Genomic DNA, 12,707 nt, shown 5'->3' with positions numbered 1-12,707 from the left:
AGCTAAAGCAAGGGGCTATAGTAGTACAGTAGCAGACTACAGATGCATGTTGGGCCGGGCACGCCCTCGTTACTGGAGCGAAATTGGAGGGCTCCAGCCTTGAGAAGGCCGACGCTCCGGCCTTTGGGAATCTCACTCTGGGCTTCAGCCTTTGGGAATCTCACTCTGGGCTCCAGCCTTTGGGAATCTCACTCTGGGCTCCAGCCTTTGGGAATCTCACTCTGGGCTCCAGCCTTTGGGAATCTCACTCTGGGCTCCAGCCTTTGGGAATCTCACTCTGGGCTCCAGCCTTTGGGAATCTCACTCTGGGCTCCAGCCTTTGGGAATCTCACTCTGGGCCCCAGCCTTTGGGAATCTCACTCTGGGCTCCAGCCTTTGGGAATCTCACTCTGGGCTCCAGCCTTTGGGAATCTCACTCTGTGTGTTTTACACTTCCTGCTGTCTATTAAATATGAACTACTTCCTTATTGACTTCAGATCTGTGCTGCTGAACGGTTTTTGTCCTTCTTGCCATTCTGCCCCTTGATTCATAGTGCAGTATAACATGCTTTTGTCATCCGTTTTGCCTTGGTGTCTTAACCAATGGCGTAACCAAGAGAAAGTGGAGGGAGAGAGAAGGAGGGTCGGAGATTCACTAACATGTGTAACCAAGAGAAAGTGGAGGGAGAGAGAAGGAGAGTCGGAGATTCACTAACATGTGTAACCAAGAGAAAGTGGAGGGAGAGAGAAGGAGATTCACTAACATGTGTAACCAAGAGAAAGTGGAGGGAGAGAGAAGGAGAGTCAGAGATTCACTAACATGTGTAACCAAGAGAAAGTGGAGGGAGAGAGAAGGAGATTCACTAACATGTGTAACCAAGAGAAAGTGGAGGGAGAGAGAAGGAGATTCACTAACATGTGTAACCAAGAGAAAGTGGAGGGAGAGAGAAGGAGATTCACTAACATGTGTAACCAAGAGAAAGTGGAGGGAGAGAGAAGGAGAGTCAGAGATTCACTAACATGTGTAACCAAGAGAAAGTGGAAGAGAGAAGGAGATTCACTAACATGTGTAACCAAGAGAAAGTGGAGGGAGAGAGAAGGAGAGTCAGAGATTCACTAACATGTGTAACCAAGAGAAAGTGGAGGGAGAGAAGAGTCAGAGATTCACTAACATGTGTAACCAAGAGAAAGTGGAGGGAGAGAGAAGGAGAGTCAGAGATTCACTAACATGTGTAACCAAGAGAAAGTGGAGGGAGAGAGAAGGAGATTCACTAACATGTGTAACCAAGAGAAAGTGGAGGGAGGAGAGAGAAGGAGAGTCAGAGATTCACTAACATGGAGAGAGAAGGAGAGTCACTAACTGACACTGTGCAGTAAATCACCTGCTGTGTCCCAACATGTAGAATTGTCAAGACAATTTATACAAAAACAGGGGGCCAATATTCGTTGGTCAGAGAAAGTGGAGGGACAGGACGGACACCCGCTGCTCATCACAGTTGTCCTGCGACTGGACAGCGGTCCGTCTTTAACAGACAACATGACTCAGATATTAATACATCACTTTATTAGTTCACAAAACGGGGGTTTTCAAATAGTTACAAAACAGGATCAACTTTACTGAACATCTAGAACTGTACAAAAATTCACAAAAACAAAAAAAGCAACACAGAGTAAATCTACGTTCCAAATGGCACCCTATTCCCTACATAGTGCACTACTTCTGATCAGAGCTCTAGTAGGGAATAGGGTGCCAGAGCTCTATAACACCCTATTCCCTACATAGTGCACTACTTCTGATAAGAGCCCTACATAGGAGAATAGGGTTCCAGAGCTCTAACATAACACCACTATTCCCAAGAGAAAGTACAGAGTGCACTACTTCTGATCAGAGCCCTACATAGGGAATAGGGTGCCAGAGCTCTATAACACCCTATTCCCTACATAGTGCACTACTTCTGATCAGAGCCCTACATAGGGAATAGGGTGCCAGAGGCTCTATAACACCCTATTCCCTACATAGTGCACTACTTCTGATCAGAGATTCCTAACATAGGGAATAGGGTGCCAGGGAGAGATAACACCCTATTCCCTACATAGTGCACTACTTCTGATCAGAGCCCTACATAGGGAATAGGGTGTCAGGGCTCTATAACACCCTATTCCCTACATAGTGCACTACTTCTGATCAGAGCCCTACATAGGGAACAGGGTGCCATTTCAGATGCAGACTAAATCATCCAGTGACCGAAGACAAAGTGTCAAAACAAACAGAGGATTGAAAGAAGAAAGAAAAACAACAGATTTTAAATCATGTCTGAAAAATAACTAGAAAAAAACAAGTTGATTTGTTGAGGGTCAAACCAGGTGGTCCAATCTGACCCTACAGCTGTTTGGAGTCTAACCAGGGGGACCAATCTGACCCTACAGCTGTTTGGAGTCAAACCAGGGTGTCTAATCTGACCCTACAGCTGTTTGGGGTCAAACCAGGGGGTCCAATCTGACCCTACAGCTGTTTGGGGTCAAACCAGGGGGTCCAATCTGACCCTACAGCTGTTTGGGGTCAAACCAGGGGGTCCAATCTGACCCTACAGCTGTTTGGAGTCTAACCAGGGGGTCCAATCTGACCCTACAGCTGTTTGGGGTCTAACCAGGGGGTCCAATCTGACCCTACAGCTGTTTGGAGTCTAACCAGGGGGTCTAATCTGACCCTACAGCTGTTTGGAGTCAAACCAGGGGGTCCAATCTGAACCTACAGCTGTTTGGGGTCAAACCAGGGGTCTAATCTGACCCTACAGCTGTTTGGAGTCAAACCAGGGGGTCTAATCTGACCCTACAGCTGTAGAGACAGAGACAGAGAGAGAGACCGAGAGGGAGAGAGAGAGAGAGACAGACCGAGAGGGAGAGAGAGAGAGAGACAGACCGAGAGGGAGAGAGAGAGACAGACAGACCGAGAGAGAGAGACAGACAGACCGAGAGAGAGAGACAGACAGACCGAGAGGGGGAGAGAGAGAGACAGACAGACCGAGAGGGGGAGAGAGAGACAGACAGACCGAGAGGGGGAGAGAGAGACAGACAGACCGAGAGGGGGAGAGACAGACAGACCGAGAGGGGGAGAGAGAGAGACAGACAGACCGAGAGGGGGAGAGAGAGACAGACAGACCGAGAGGGGGAGAGAGAGACAGACAGACCGAGAGGGGGAGAGAGAGACAGACAGACCGAGAGGGGAGAGAGACAGACAGACCGAGAGGGAGAGAGAGAGACAGACAGACCGAGAGGGAGAGAGAGAGACAGACAGACCGAGAGGGAGAGAGAGAGACAGACAGACCGAGAGGGAGAGAGAGAGACAGACAGACCGAGAGGGAGAGAGAGAGACAGACAGACCGAGAGGGAGAGAGAGAGACAGACAGACCGAGAGGGAGAGAGAGAGACAGACAGACCGAGAGGGAGAGAGAGAGACAGACAGACCGAGAGGGGAGAGAGAGACAGACAGACCGAGAGGGGGAGAGAGAGACAGACAGACCGAGAGGGGGAGAGAGAGACAGACAGACCGAGAGGGGGAGAGAGAGACAGACAGACCGAGAGGGGGAGAGAGAGACAGACAGACCGAGAGGGGGAGAGAGAGACAGACAGACCGAGAGGGGGAGAGAGAGACAGACAGACCGAGAGGGAGAGAGAGAGACAGACAGACCGAGAGGGAGAGAGAGACAGACCGAGAGGGAGAGAGAGAGAGACAGACCGAGAGGGAGAGAGAGAGACAGACAGACCGAGAGGGAGAGAGAGAGACAGACAGACCGAGAGGGAGAGAGAGAGACAGACAGACCGAGGGAGAGAGAGAGACAGACAGACCGAGGGAGAGAGAGAGACAGACAGACCGAGAGGGAGAGAGAGAGACAGACAGACCGAGAGGGAGAGAGAGAGACAGACAGACCGAGAGGGAGAGAGAGAGACAGACAGACCGAGAGGGAGAGAGACAGAGAGGGAGAGACAGACAGACCGAGAGGGAGAGAGGGAGACAGACAGAGAGACAGACAGACCGAGAGGGAGAGAGGGAGACAGACAGAGACAGACAGACCGAGAGGGAGAGAGAGAGACAGACCGAGAGGGAGAGCGAGAGAGAGACAGACAGACCGAGAGGGAGAGAGAGAGAGAGAGAGAGACAGACCGAGAGGGAGAGAGAGAGAGAGACAGACCGAGAGGGAGGGAGAGAGACAGACAGACCGAGAGGGAGAGAGAGAGACAGACAGACCGAGAGGGAGAGAGAGAGACAGACAGACCGAGAGGGAGAGAGACAGAGAGGGAGAGACAGACAGACCGAGAGGGAGAGAGGGAGACAGACAGAGACAGACAGACCGAGAGGGAGAGAGAGAGACAGACCGAGAGGGAGAGCGAGAGAGAGACCGAGAGGGAGAGCGAGAGAGAGACAGACAGACCGAGAGGGAGAGAGAGAGAGAGAGACAGACCGAGAGGGAGAGAGAGAGAGACAGACCGAGAGGGAGAGAGAGAGACAGACAGACCGAGAGGGAGAGAGAGAGACAGACAGACCGAGAGGGAGAGAGAGAGACAGACAGACCGAGAGGGAGAGAGAGAGACAGACAGACCGAGAGGGAGAGAGAGAGACAGACAGACCGAGAGGGAGAGAGAGAGACAGACAGACCGAGAGGGAGAGAGAGAGACAGACAGACCGAGAGGGAGAGAGAGAGACAGACAGACCGAGAGGGAGAGAGAGAGACAGACAGACCGAGAGGGAGAGAGAGAGACAGACAGACCGAGAGGGAAAAAGAGAGACAGACAGACCGAGAGGGAGGGAGAGAGACAGACAGACCGAGAGGGAGGGAGAGAGACAGACAGACCGAGAGGGAGGGAGAGAGACAGACTGACCGAGAGGGAGGGAGAGAGACAGACAGACCGAGAGGGAGGGAGAGAGACAGACAGACCGAGAGGGAGAGAGAGAGACAGACAGACCGAGAGGGAGGGAGAGAGACAGACAGACCGAGAGGGAGGGAGAGAGACAGACAGACCGAGAGGGAGGGAGAGAGACAGACAGACCGAGAGGGAGGGAGAGAGACAGACAGACCGAGAGGGAGGGAGAGAGACAGACAGACCGAGAGGGAGAGAGACAGACAGACAGAGAGACAGAGAGACAGAGAGAGAGGGAGACAGACCGAGAGAGAGAGAGAGAGAGAGAGACAGACAGACAGACAGACAGAGAGGGAGAGAGACAGACAGACCGAGAGGGAGAGAGAGAGAGAGAGACAGACCGAGAGAGAGAGAGACAGACCGAGAGGGAGAGACAGACAGACCGAGAGGGAGAGGAGAGACAGACAGACAGAGAGGGAGAGAGACAGAGAGAGAGGGAGACAGACAGACAGCGAGATATAGTGAACTATATAGGGTTCCATCTAGAACACAAGCAGAGTTCGTAACATAACATCCCTATACAGGCAGTAGTATATACTGAGGGTCCAGAGTAGGCCTATATACCTATACAGGCAGTAGTATATACTGAGGGTCCAGAGTAGGCCTATATACCTATACAGGCAGTAGTATATACTGAGGGTCCAGAGTAGTATATACTGAGGGTCCTATATACCTATACAGGCAGTAGTATATACTGAGGGTCCAGAGTAGGCCTATATACCTATACAGGCAGTAGTATATACTGAGGGTCCAGAGTAGGCCTATATACCTATACAGGCAGTAGTATATACTGAGGGTCCAGAGTAGGCCTATATACCTATACAGGCAGTAGTATATACTGAGGGTCCAGAGTAGACCTATATACCTATACAGGCAGTAGTATATACTGAGGGTCCAGAGTAGGCCTATATACCTATACAGGCAGTAGTATATACTGAGGGTCCAGAGTAGGCCTATATACCTATACAGGCAGTAGTATATACTGAGGGTCCAGAGTAGACCTATATACCTATACAGGCAGTAGTATATACTGAGGGTCCAGAGTAGACCTATATACCTATACAGGCAGTAGTATATACTGAGGGTCCAGAGTAGGCCTATATACCTATACAGGCAGTAGTATATACTGAGGGTCCAGAGTAGGCCTATATACCTATACAGGCAGTAGTATATACTGAGGGTCCAGAGTAGACCTATATACCTATACAGGCAGTAGTATATACTGAGGGTCCAGAGTAGGCCTATATACCTATACAGGCAGTAGTATATACTGAGGGTCCAGAGTAGACCTATATACCTATACAGGCAGTAGTATATACTGAGGGTCCAGAGTAGACCTATATACCTATACAGGCAGTAGTATATACTGAGGGTCCAGAGTAGGCCGATATACTGTATACCAGGGTATTTCAAAATACCCACGGTATGATTTTCCATATCGTAAAATGTTTAAAATAATAAAAATAATAATAATTTGAAATAGTGTCTTTGTGTGCACTTCTGGTAGTACCGTACATCCCTGTATGGTACAGGAACAGCATGGAAGTGTGGGTAGCGCCCAACCCCAGCCCAGAGGTTTCCCTGGTTAGGTCATGTCAGGAGAAACCCCAGCCCAGAGGTTTCCCTGGTTAGGTCATGTCAGGAGAAACCCCAGCCCAGAGGTTTCCCTGGTTAGGACATGTCAGGAGAAACCCCAGCCCAGAGGTTTCCCTGGTTAGGTCATGTCAGGAGAAACCCCAGCCCAGAGGTTTCCCTGGTTAGGTCATGTCAGGAGAAACCCCAGCCCAGAGGTTTCCCTGGTTAGGTCATGTCAGGAGAAACCCCAGCCCAGAGGTTTCCCTGGTTAGGTCATGTCAGGAGAAACCCCAGCCCAGAGGTTTCCCTGGTTAGGCCATGTCAGGAGAAACCCCAGCCCAGAGGTTTCCCTGGTTAGGATATGTCAGGAGAAACCCCAGCCCAGAGGTTTCCCTGGTTAGGTTATGTCAGGAGAAACCCCAGCCCAGAGGTTTCCCTGGTTAGGACATGTCAGGAGAAACCCCTGGCCAGAGGTTTCCCTGGTTAGGTCATGTCAGGAGAAACCCCTGGCCACGTACATGTTGTATACACTGTCATAAATACCTTCATTTCAATCCCACAATCACTGTGTCCTGCTAGGAAAGCTACAGACCTCAACAACCCCCTAGTGGACGCAGACGATCACTGCAGTCCAAATGTCACCAGGAGCGAGCCATGAATAACAATTCATTTCTATTCATTTCAATACATTCATTCTAATTCCACGTTGGGAAACCTCCGCAAAATACAAAACATACCTGCAAATTCTGACCTCGCGTCATTTCCTACTGAATGAAGTCTCCCAACAGAAACCATGAATAAAAGGTCTGTAGTCTCAGCAGCCTCTCCCAGTGGGGTCGACAGACTACTTTAAAACAAATCCAGAATAAATAAAAGCGTCCTTCTTCATCTCCTTCATTTCACACAGTGCAAATCAGATTTATCAGCAGGCTTAACGTGTTGTGTCAGGGAGAGTCTTCATTAAAGCGCCAACAGGTATGATGCATTATAGCGCATCTATAGGAGCCCTTATAATGCATTATAGCATCTATAGGAGCCCTTATACTGCATTATAGTGCATCTATAGGAGCCCTTATAATGCATTATAGCATCTATAGGAGCCCTTATAATGCATTATAGCATCTATAGGAGCCCTTATAATGCATTATAGTGCATCTATAGGAGCCCTTATAATGCATTATAGTGCATCTATAGGATAATGTATTGTAGTGCATCCCTTATAATGCATTATAGTGCATCTATAGGAGCCCTTATAATGCATTATAGTGCATCTATAGGAGCCCTTATAATGCATTATAGCATCTATAGGAGCCCTTATAATGCATTATAGCGCATCTATAGGAGCCCTTATAATGCATTATAGTGCATCTATAGGAGCCCTTATAATGCATTATAGCGCATCTATAGGAGCCCTTATAATGCATTATAGTGCATCTATAGGAGCCCTTATAATGTATTGTAGTGCATCTATATGAGCCCTTATAATGCATTATAGTGCATCTATAGGAGCCCTTATGATGCATTATAGCACATCTATAGGAGCCCTTATAATGTATTATAGCGCATCTATAGGAGCCCTTATAATGCATTATAGCGCATCTATAGGAGCCCTTATAATGCATTATAGCGCATCTATAGGAGCCCTTATAATGCATTATAGCGCATCTATAGGAGCCCTTATAATGTATTATAGCGCATCTATCGGAGCCCTTATAATGCATTATAGCGCATCTATCGGAGCCCTTATAATGCATTATAGCGCATCTATAGGAGCCCTTATAATGCATTATAGCGCATCTATAGGAGCCCTTATAATGCATTATGGCGCATCTATAGGAGCCCTTATAATGCTTTGTAAACTCATGACGTCATAATGGCTTTCGATAAGGCCACTTATCAACAGACTCAAAATGGATGTCAGAAACGAGTCAGAATCATTATAAAACCACAGAAAGACAAGTCTTATAAAGCATTATAGCCTTGTTGAGAGACAGAGAGAGACAGAGACAGAGACAAGAGAGACAGAGAGAGAGAGAAGAGACAGAGAGACAGAGAGAGAGAGAAGAGACAGAGAGAGAGAGAGAGAGACAGAGACAGAGACAGAGACAGAGAGAGAGAGAGAGAGAGAGAGAGAGAGAGAGAGAGAGAGAGAGAGAGAGACAGAGAGAGAGAGAGAGAGAGAGAGAGAGAGAGAGAGAGAGAGAGAGAGAGAGAGAGAGAGAGAGAGAGAGAGAGAGAGAGAGAGAGAGAGGGCGAGAGAGAGAGAGAGAGAGAGACAGAGAGAGAAAGAGAGAGAGGGCGAGAGGGCGAGAGAGAGAGCGAGAGGACGAGAGAGAGAGAGAGAGAGAGGACGAGAGAGAGAGAGAGAGAGAGGGCGAGAGAGAGAGAGAGAGAGAGAGAGAGAGAGAGAGAGAGAGAGAGAGAGAGAGAGAGAGAGAGAGAGAGAGAGAGAAAGAGACAGAGAAAGAGGGCGAGAGAGAGAGAGGGTGAGAGAGAGAGAGAGAGAGAGAGGGCGAGAGAGAGAGAGAGAGAGAGGGCGAGAGAGAGAGGGCAAGAGAGAGAGGGCAAGAGAGAGAGGGCGAGAGAGCGAGAGCGAGAGGCTGTAGTTGTTATGCTGTTATGGTGAAAGTCAGACGGACTGTTTTGGCATCGGTGATTGACAAGGACCCCTGACCTCTAACCCCGGGAGTATCAGAATGCATAGATTGGGGGGTCTCACAGGTAACTAGGCAACAGGTGACCAGTGTAGTCTCTCGGTCGTGTGTGTGTGTGTGTGTGTGTGTGTGTGTGTGTGTGTGTGTGTGTGTGTGTGTGTGTGTGTGTGTGTGTGTGTGTGTGTGTGTGTGTGTGTGTGTGTGTGTGTGTGTGTGTGTGTGTGTGGTAGTAATGATAGTACGATGTGCTCATGTCTGAGCCAGTTGCATCTCCTCCAGTCCGTGTTTCCCCAGGTGGTAGCGAGCCAAGTCCTTCCTGGTCACCAGACCTACAACCTATAGAGAGTAGAGACAGGTTATAACTACAACCTATAGAGAGTAGAGACAGGTTATAACTACAACCTATAGAGAGTAGAGACAGGTTATACCAGACCTACAACCTATAGAGAGTAGAGAAAGGTTATAACTACAACCTATAGAGAGTAGAGACAGGTTATAACTACAACCTATAGAGAGAAGAGACAGGTTATAACTACAACCTATAGAGAGAAGAGACAGGTTATAACTACAACCTATAGAGAGTAGAGACAGGTTATAACTACAACCTATAGAGAGTAGAGACAGGTTATACCTACAACCTATAGAGAGAAGAGACAGGTTATAACTACAACCTATAGAGAGAAGAGACAGGTTATAACTACAACCTATAGAGAGTAAAGACAGGTTATAACTACAACCTATAGAGAGTAGAGACAGGTTATAACTACAACCTATAGAGAGTAGAGACAGGTTATACCTACAACCTATAGAGAGTAGAGACAGGTTATAACTATTATCATTAGAGAACAGGGACTGGTCCCAGGTGGTTTAAGGACACTATATAGGGAATACTACATTATCATTAGAGAACAGGGACTGGTCCCAGGTGGTTTAAGGACACTATATAGGGAATACTACATTATCATTAGAGAACAGGGACTGGTCCCAGGTGGTTTAAGGACACTATATAGGGAATACTACATTATCATTAGAGAACAGGGACTGGTCCCAGGTGGTTTAAGGACACTATATAGGGAATAATACATTATCATTAGAGAACAGGGACTGGTCCCAGGTGGTTTAAGGACACTATATAGGGAATACTACATTATCATTAGAGAACAGGGACTGGTCCCAGGTGGTTTAAGGACACTATATAGGGAATAATACATTATCATTAGAGAACAGGGACTGGTCCCAGGTGGTTTAAGGACACTATATAGGGAATAATACATTATCATTAGAGAACAGGGACTGGTCCCAGGTGGTTTAAGGACACTATATAGGGAATAGGACATCATTTGTAGAAAAATTTATTCTGAACAAAATATTGAATATATGCTAATAACACATAGAACATCTATATAGTTGAACCTAAACACACCAGCTCATATATATACATATATTATCACACAGTACCGTAGGGGTACACACCAGCTCATATATATACATATATTATCACACAGTACCGTAGGGGTACACACCAGCTCATATATATACATATATTATCACACAGTACCGTAGGGGTACACACCAGCTCATATATATACATATATTATCACACAGTACCGTAGGGGTACACACCAGCTCATATATATACATATATTATCACACAGTACCGTAGGGGTACACACCAGCTCATATATATACATATATTATCACACAGTACCGTAGGGGTACACACCAGCTCATATATATACATATATTATCACGCAGTACCGTAGGGGTACACACCAGCTCATATATATACATATATTATCACACAGTACCGTAGGGGTACACACACACACAGTACTGTAGGTGTACACACACACACAGTACTGTAGGTGTACACACACACACAGTACTGTAGGTGTACACACACACACAGTACTGTAGGTGTACACACACACACAGTACTGTAGGTGTACACACACACAGTACTGTAGGTGTACACACACACAGTACTGTAGGTGTACACACACACAGTACTGTAGGTGTACACACACACAGTACTGTAGGTGTACACACACACAGTACTGTAGGTGTACACACACACACACACACACACACACACACACACACACACACACACACACACACACACACACACACACACACACACACACACACACACACACACACACACACACACACACACAGTACTGTAGGGGTACACACACACACACAGTACTGTAGGTGTACACACACACACACACTCACAGTACCATAGGGGTACACACACACACACACACTCACAGTACCATAGGGGTACACACACACACACACACACACAGTACTGTAGGGGTACACACACACACAGTACTGTAGGTGTACACACACACACAGTAACTCACCCTGTTCTCGCTGTCCACTACCACCAGGTGCCTGAGACCCAGAGCTCTGAACAACTTAAACACACGAGGAAGAGACGTCTCCTGTAGGGGGAGAGAGAGAGACAGAGAGAGAGACAGAGACAGAGAGACAGAGACAGAGAGAGAGACAGAGACAGAGACAGAGAGACAGAGACAGAGAGACAGAGACAGAGACAGAGACAGAGACAGAGACAGAGACAGAGACAGAGACAGAGACAGAGACAGAGACAGAGACAGAGACAGAGACAGAGAGAGAGAGAGAGTGAGAGGGGGTGTGTACTCTGCGTGTGTGTGGTCCCTGTAAGGTCCCTCAGTGAATTACAAACACAGATTCAACCATAAAGACCAGGGAGGTTTTCCACTGCCTCACAAAAGGGCTCCTATTGGTCGACAAGGTTGCTAGGTTACTTTCTAAATGTGTTACCCCACAACCCCTAGATGGGTCAACGTTTAAAAAGCAGACATTGAATATCCCTTTGAACATGGTGAAGTTATTAATCACACTTTGAATGGTGTATCAATACACCCAGAAACTACAAAGATACAGGCGTCCTTTCTAACTCAGTTGCCAGAGAGGAAGGAAACCACTCAGTGATGTCACCATGAGGCCAATGGTGGCTTTAAAACAGTTACAGAGTTTAATGGCTGTGACAGGAGAAAACATTGTAGTTTTCACTTTGTATTTATGGGATATTGTGTGTAACAACAAAATGTGGAATTCACCAAGGAGTCCTTTCTGAAGGCACAGTATATACCTGTGGTACGGTGTAGGGTGTAGGGTTCATGAACTCTGTCAGGTCCATCATGCACTCCCTCTCATCCTGGGAGACGTGGATACTCTGGATGGGGGGGAAGCGGGGGTAGGCATCCCTAAAGTCCTTCAGCTGTAGCTTCCTCTGGGTCAACCTGGACCGAGCCAGCTCTACAAACACCTGGACAGAGACAGAGGAGAGAGAGAGAGAGACGAGAGAGAGAGACGAGAGAGAGAGACGAGAGAGACGAGAGAGGAAAGAGAGAGACAGAGAGAGACAGAGAGAGAGATGAGAGAGAGAGAGAGAGAGAGAGAGAGAGAGAGAGAGAGAGAGAGAGAGAGAGAGAGACGAGAGAGGAAAGAGAGAGACAGAGACCGGGGGGAAGAGAATGTGAGAGAGAGATTAATACAGAGAGACAGGACAGACAGAGACAGGAC

General features: G+C 47.7%; 1 protein-coding gene across 1 annotated transcript in view; it reads right to left on the bottom strand.

Annotated features, from left to right (window-relative positions):
- Window positions 1–9,243: 9,243 nt before the first annotated feature.
- The window catches only part of LOC124024754 (H(+)/Cl(-) exchange transporter 7-like), a gene marked incomplete at its 5' end in the record, with an annotated part of 31,653 nt that continues 28,189 nt past the window's right edge, over window positions 9,244–12,707 (bottom strand). The window contains 3 exon segments of the mRNA XM_046338537.1: window positions 9,244–9,461; window positions 11,501–11,581; window positions 12,274–12,450. Coding sequence (XP_046194493.1) covers window positions 9,375–9,461; window positions 11,501–11,581; window positions 12,274–12,450 — 345 coding nt within the window.

This window comes from Oncorhynchus gorbuscha, unplaced genomic scaffold, assembly GCF_021184085.1.
Source record: "Oncorhynchus gorbuscha isolate QuinsamMale2020 ecotype Even-year unplaced genomic scaffold, OgorEven_v1.0 Un_scaffold_1992, whole genome shotgun sequence".
In the NCBI taxonomy this organism is placed as follows: Eukaryota; Metazoa; Chordata; class Actinopteri; order Salmoniformes; family Salmonidae; genus Oncorhynchus; species Oncorhynchus gorbuscha.
Note: the sequence above shows the minus strand (reverse complement) of the source record. Positions and strands in the feature narration are given on the sequence as shown.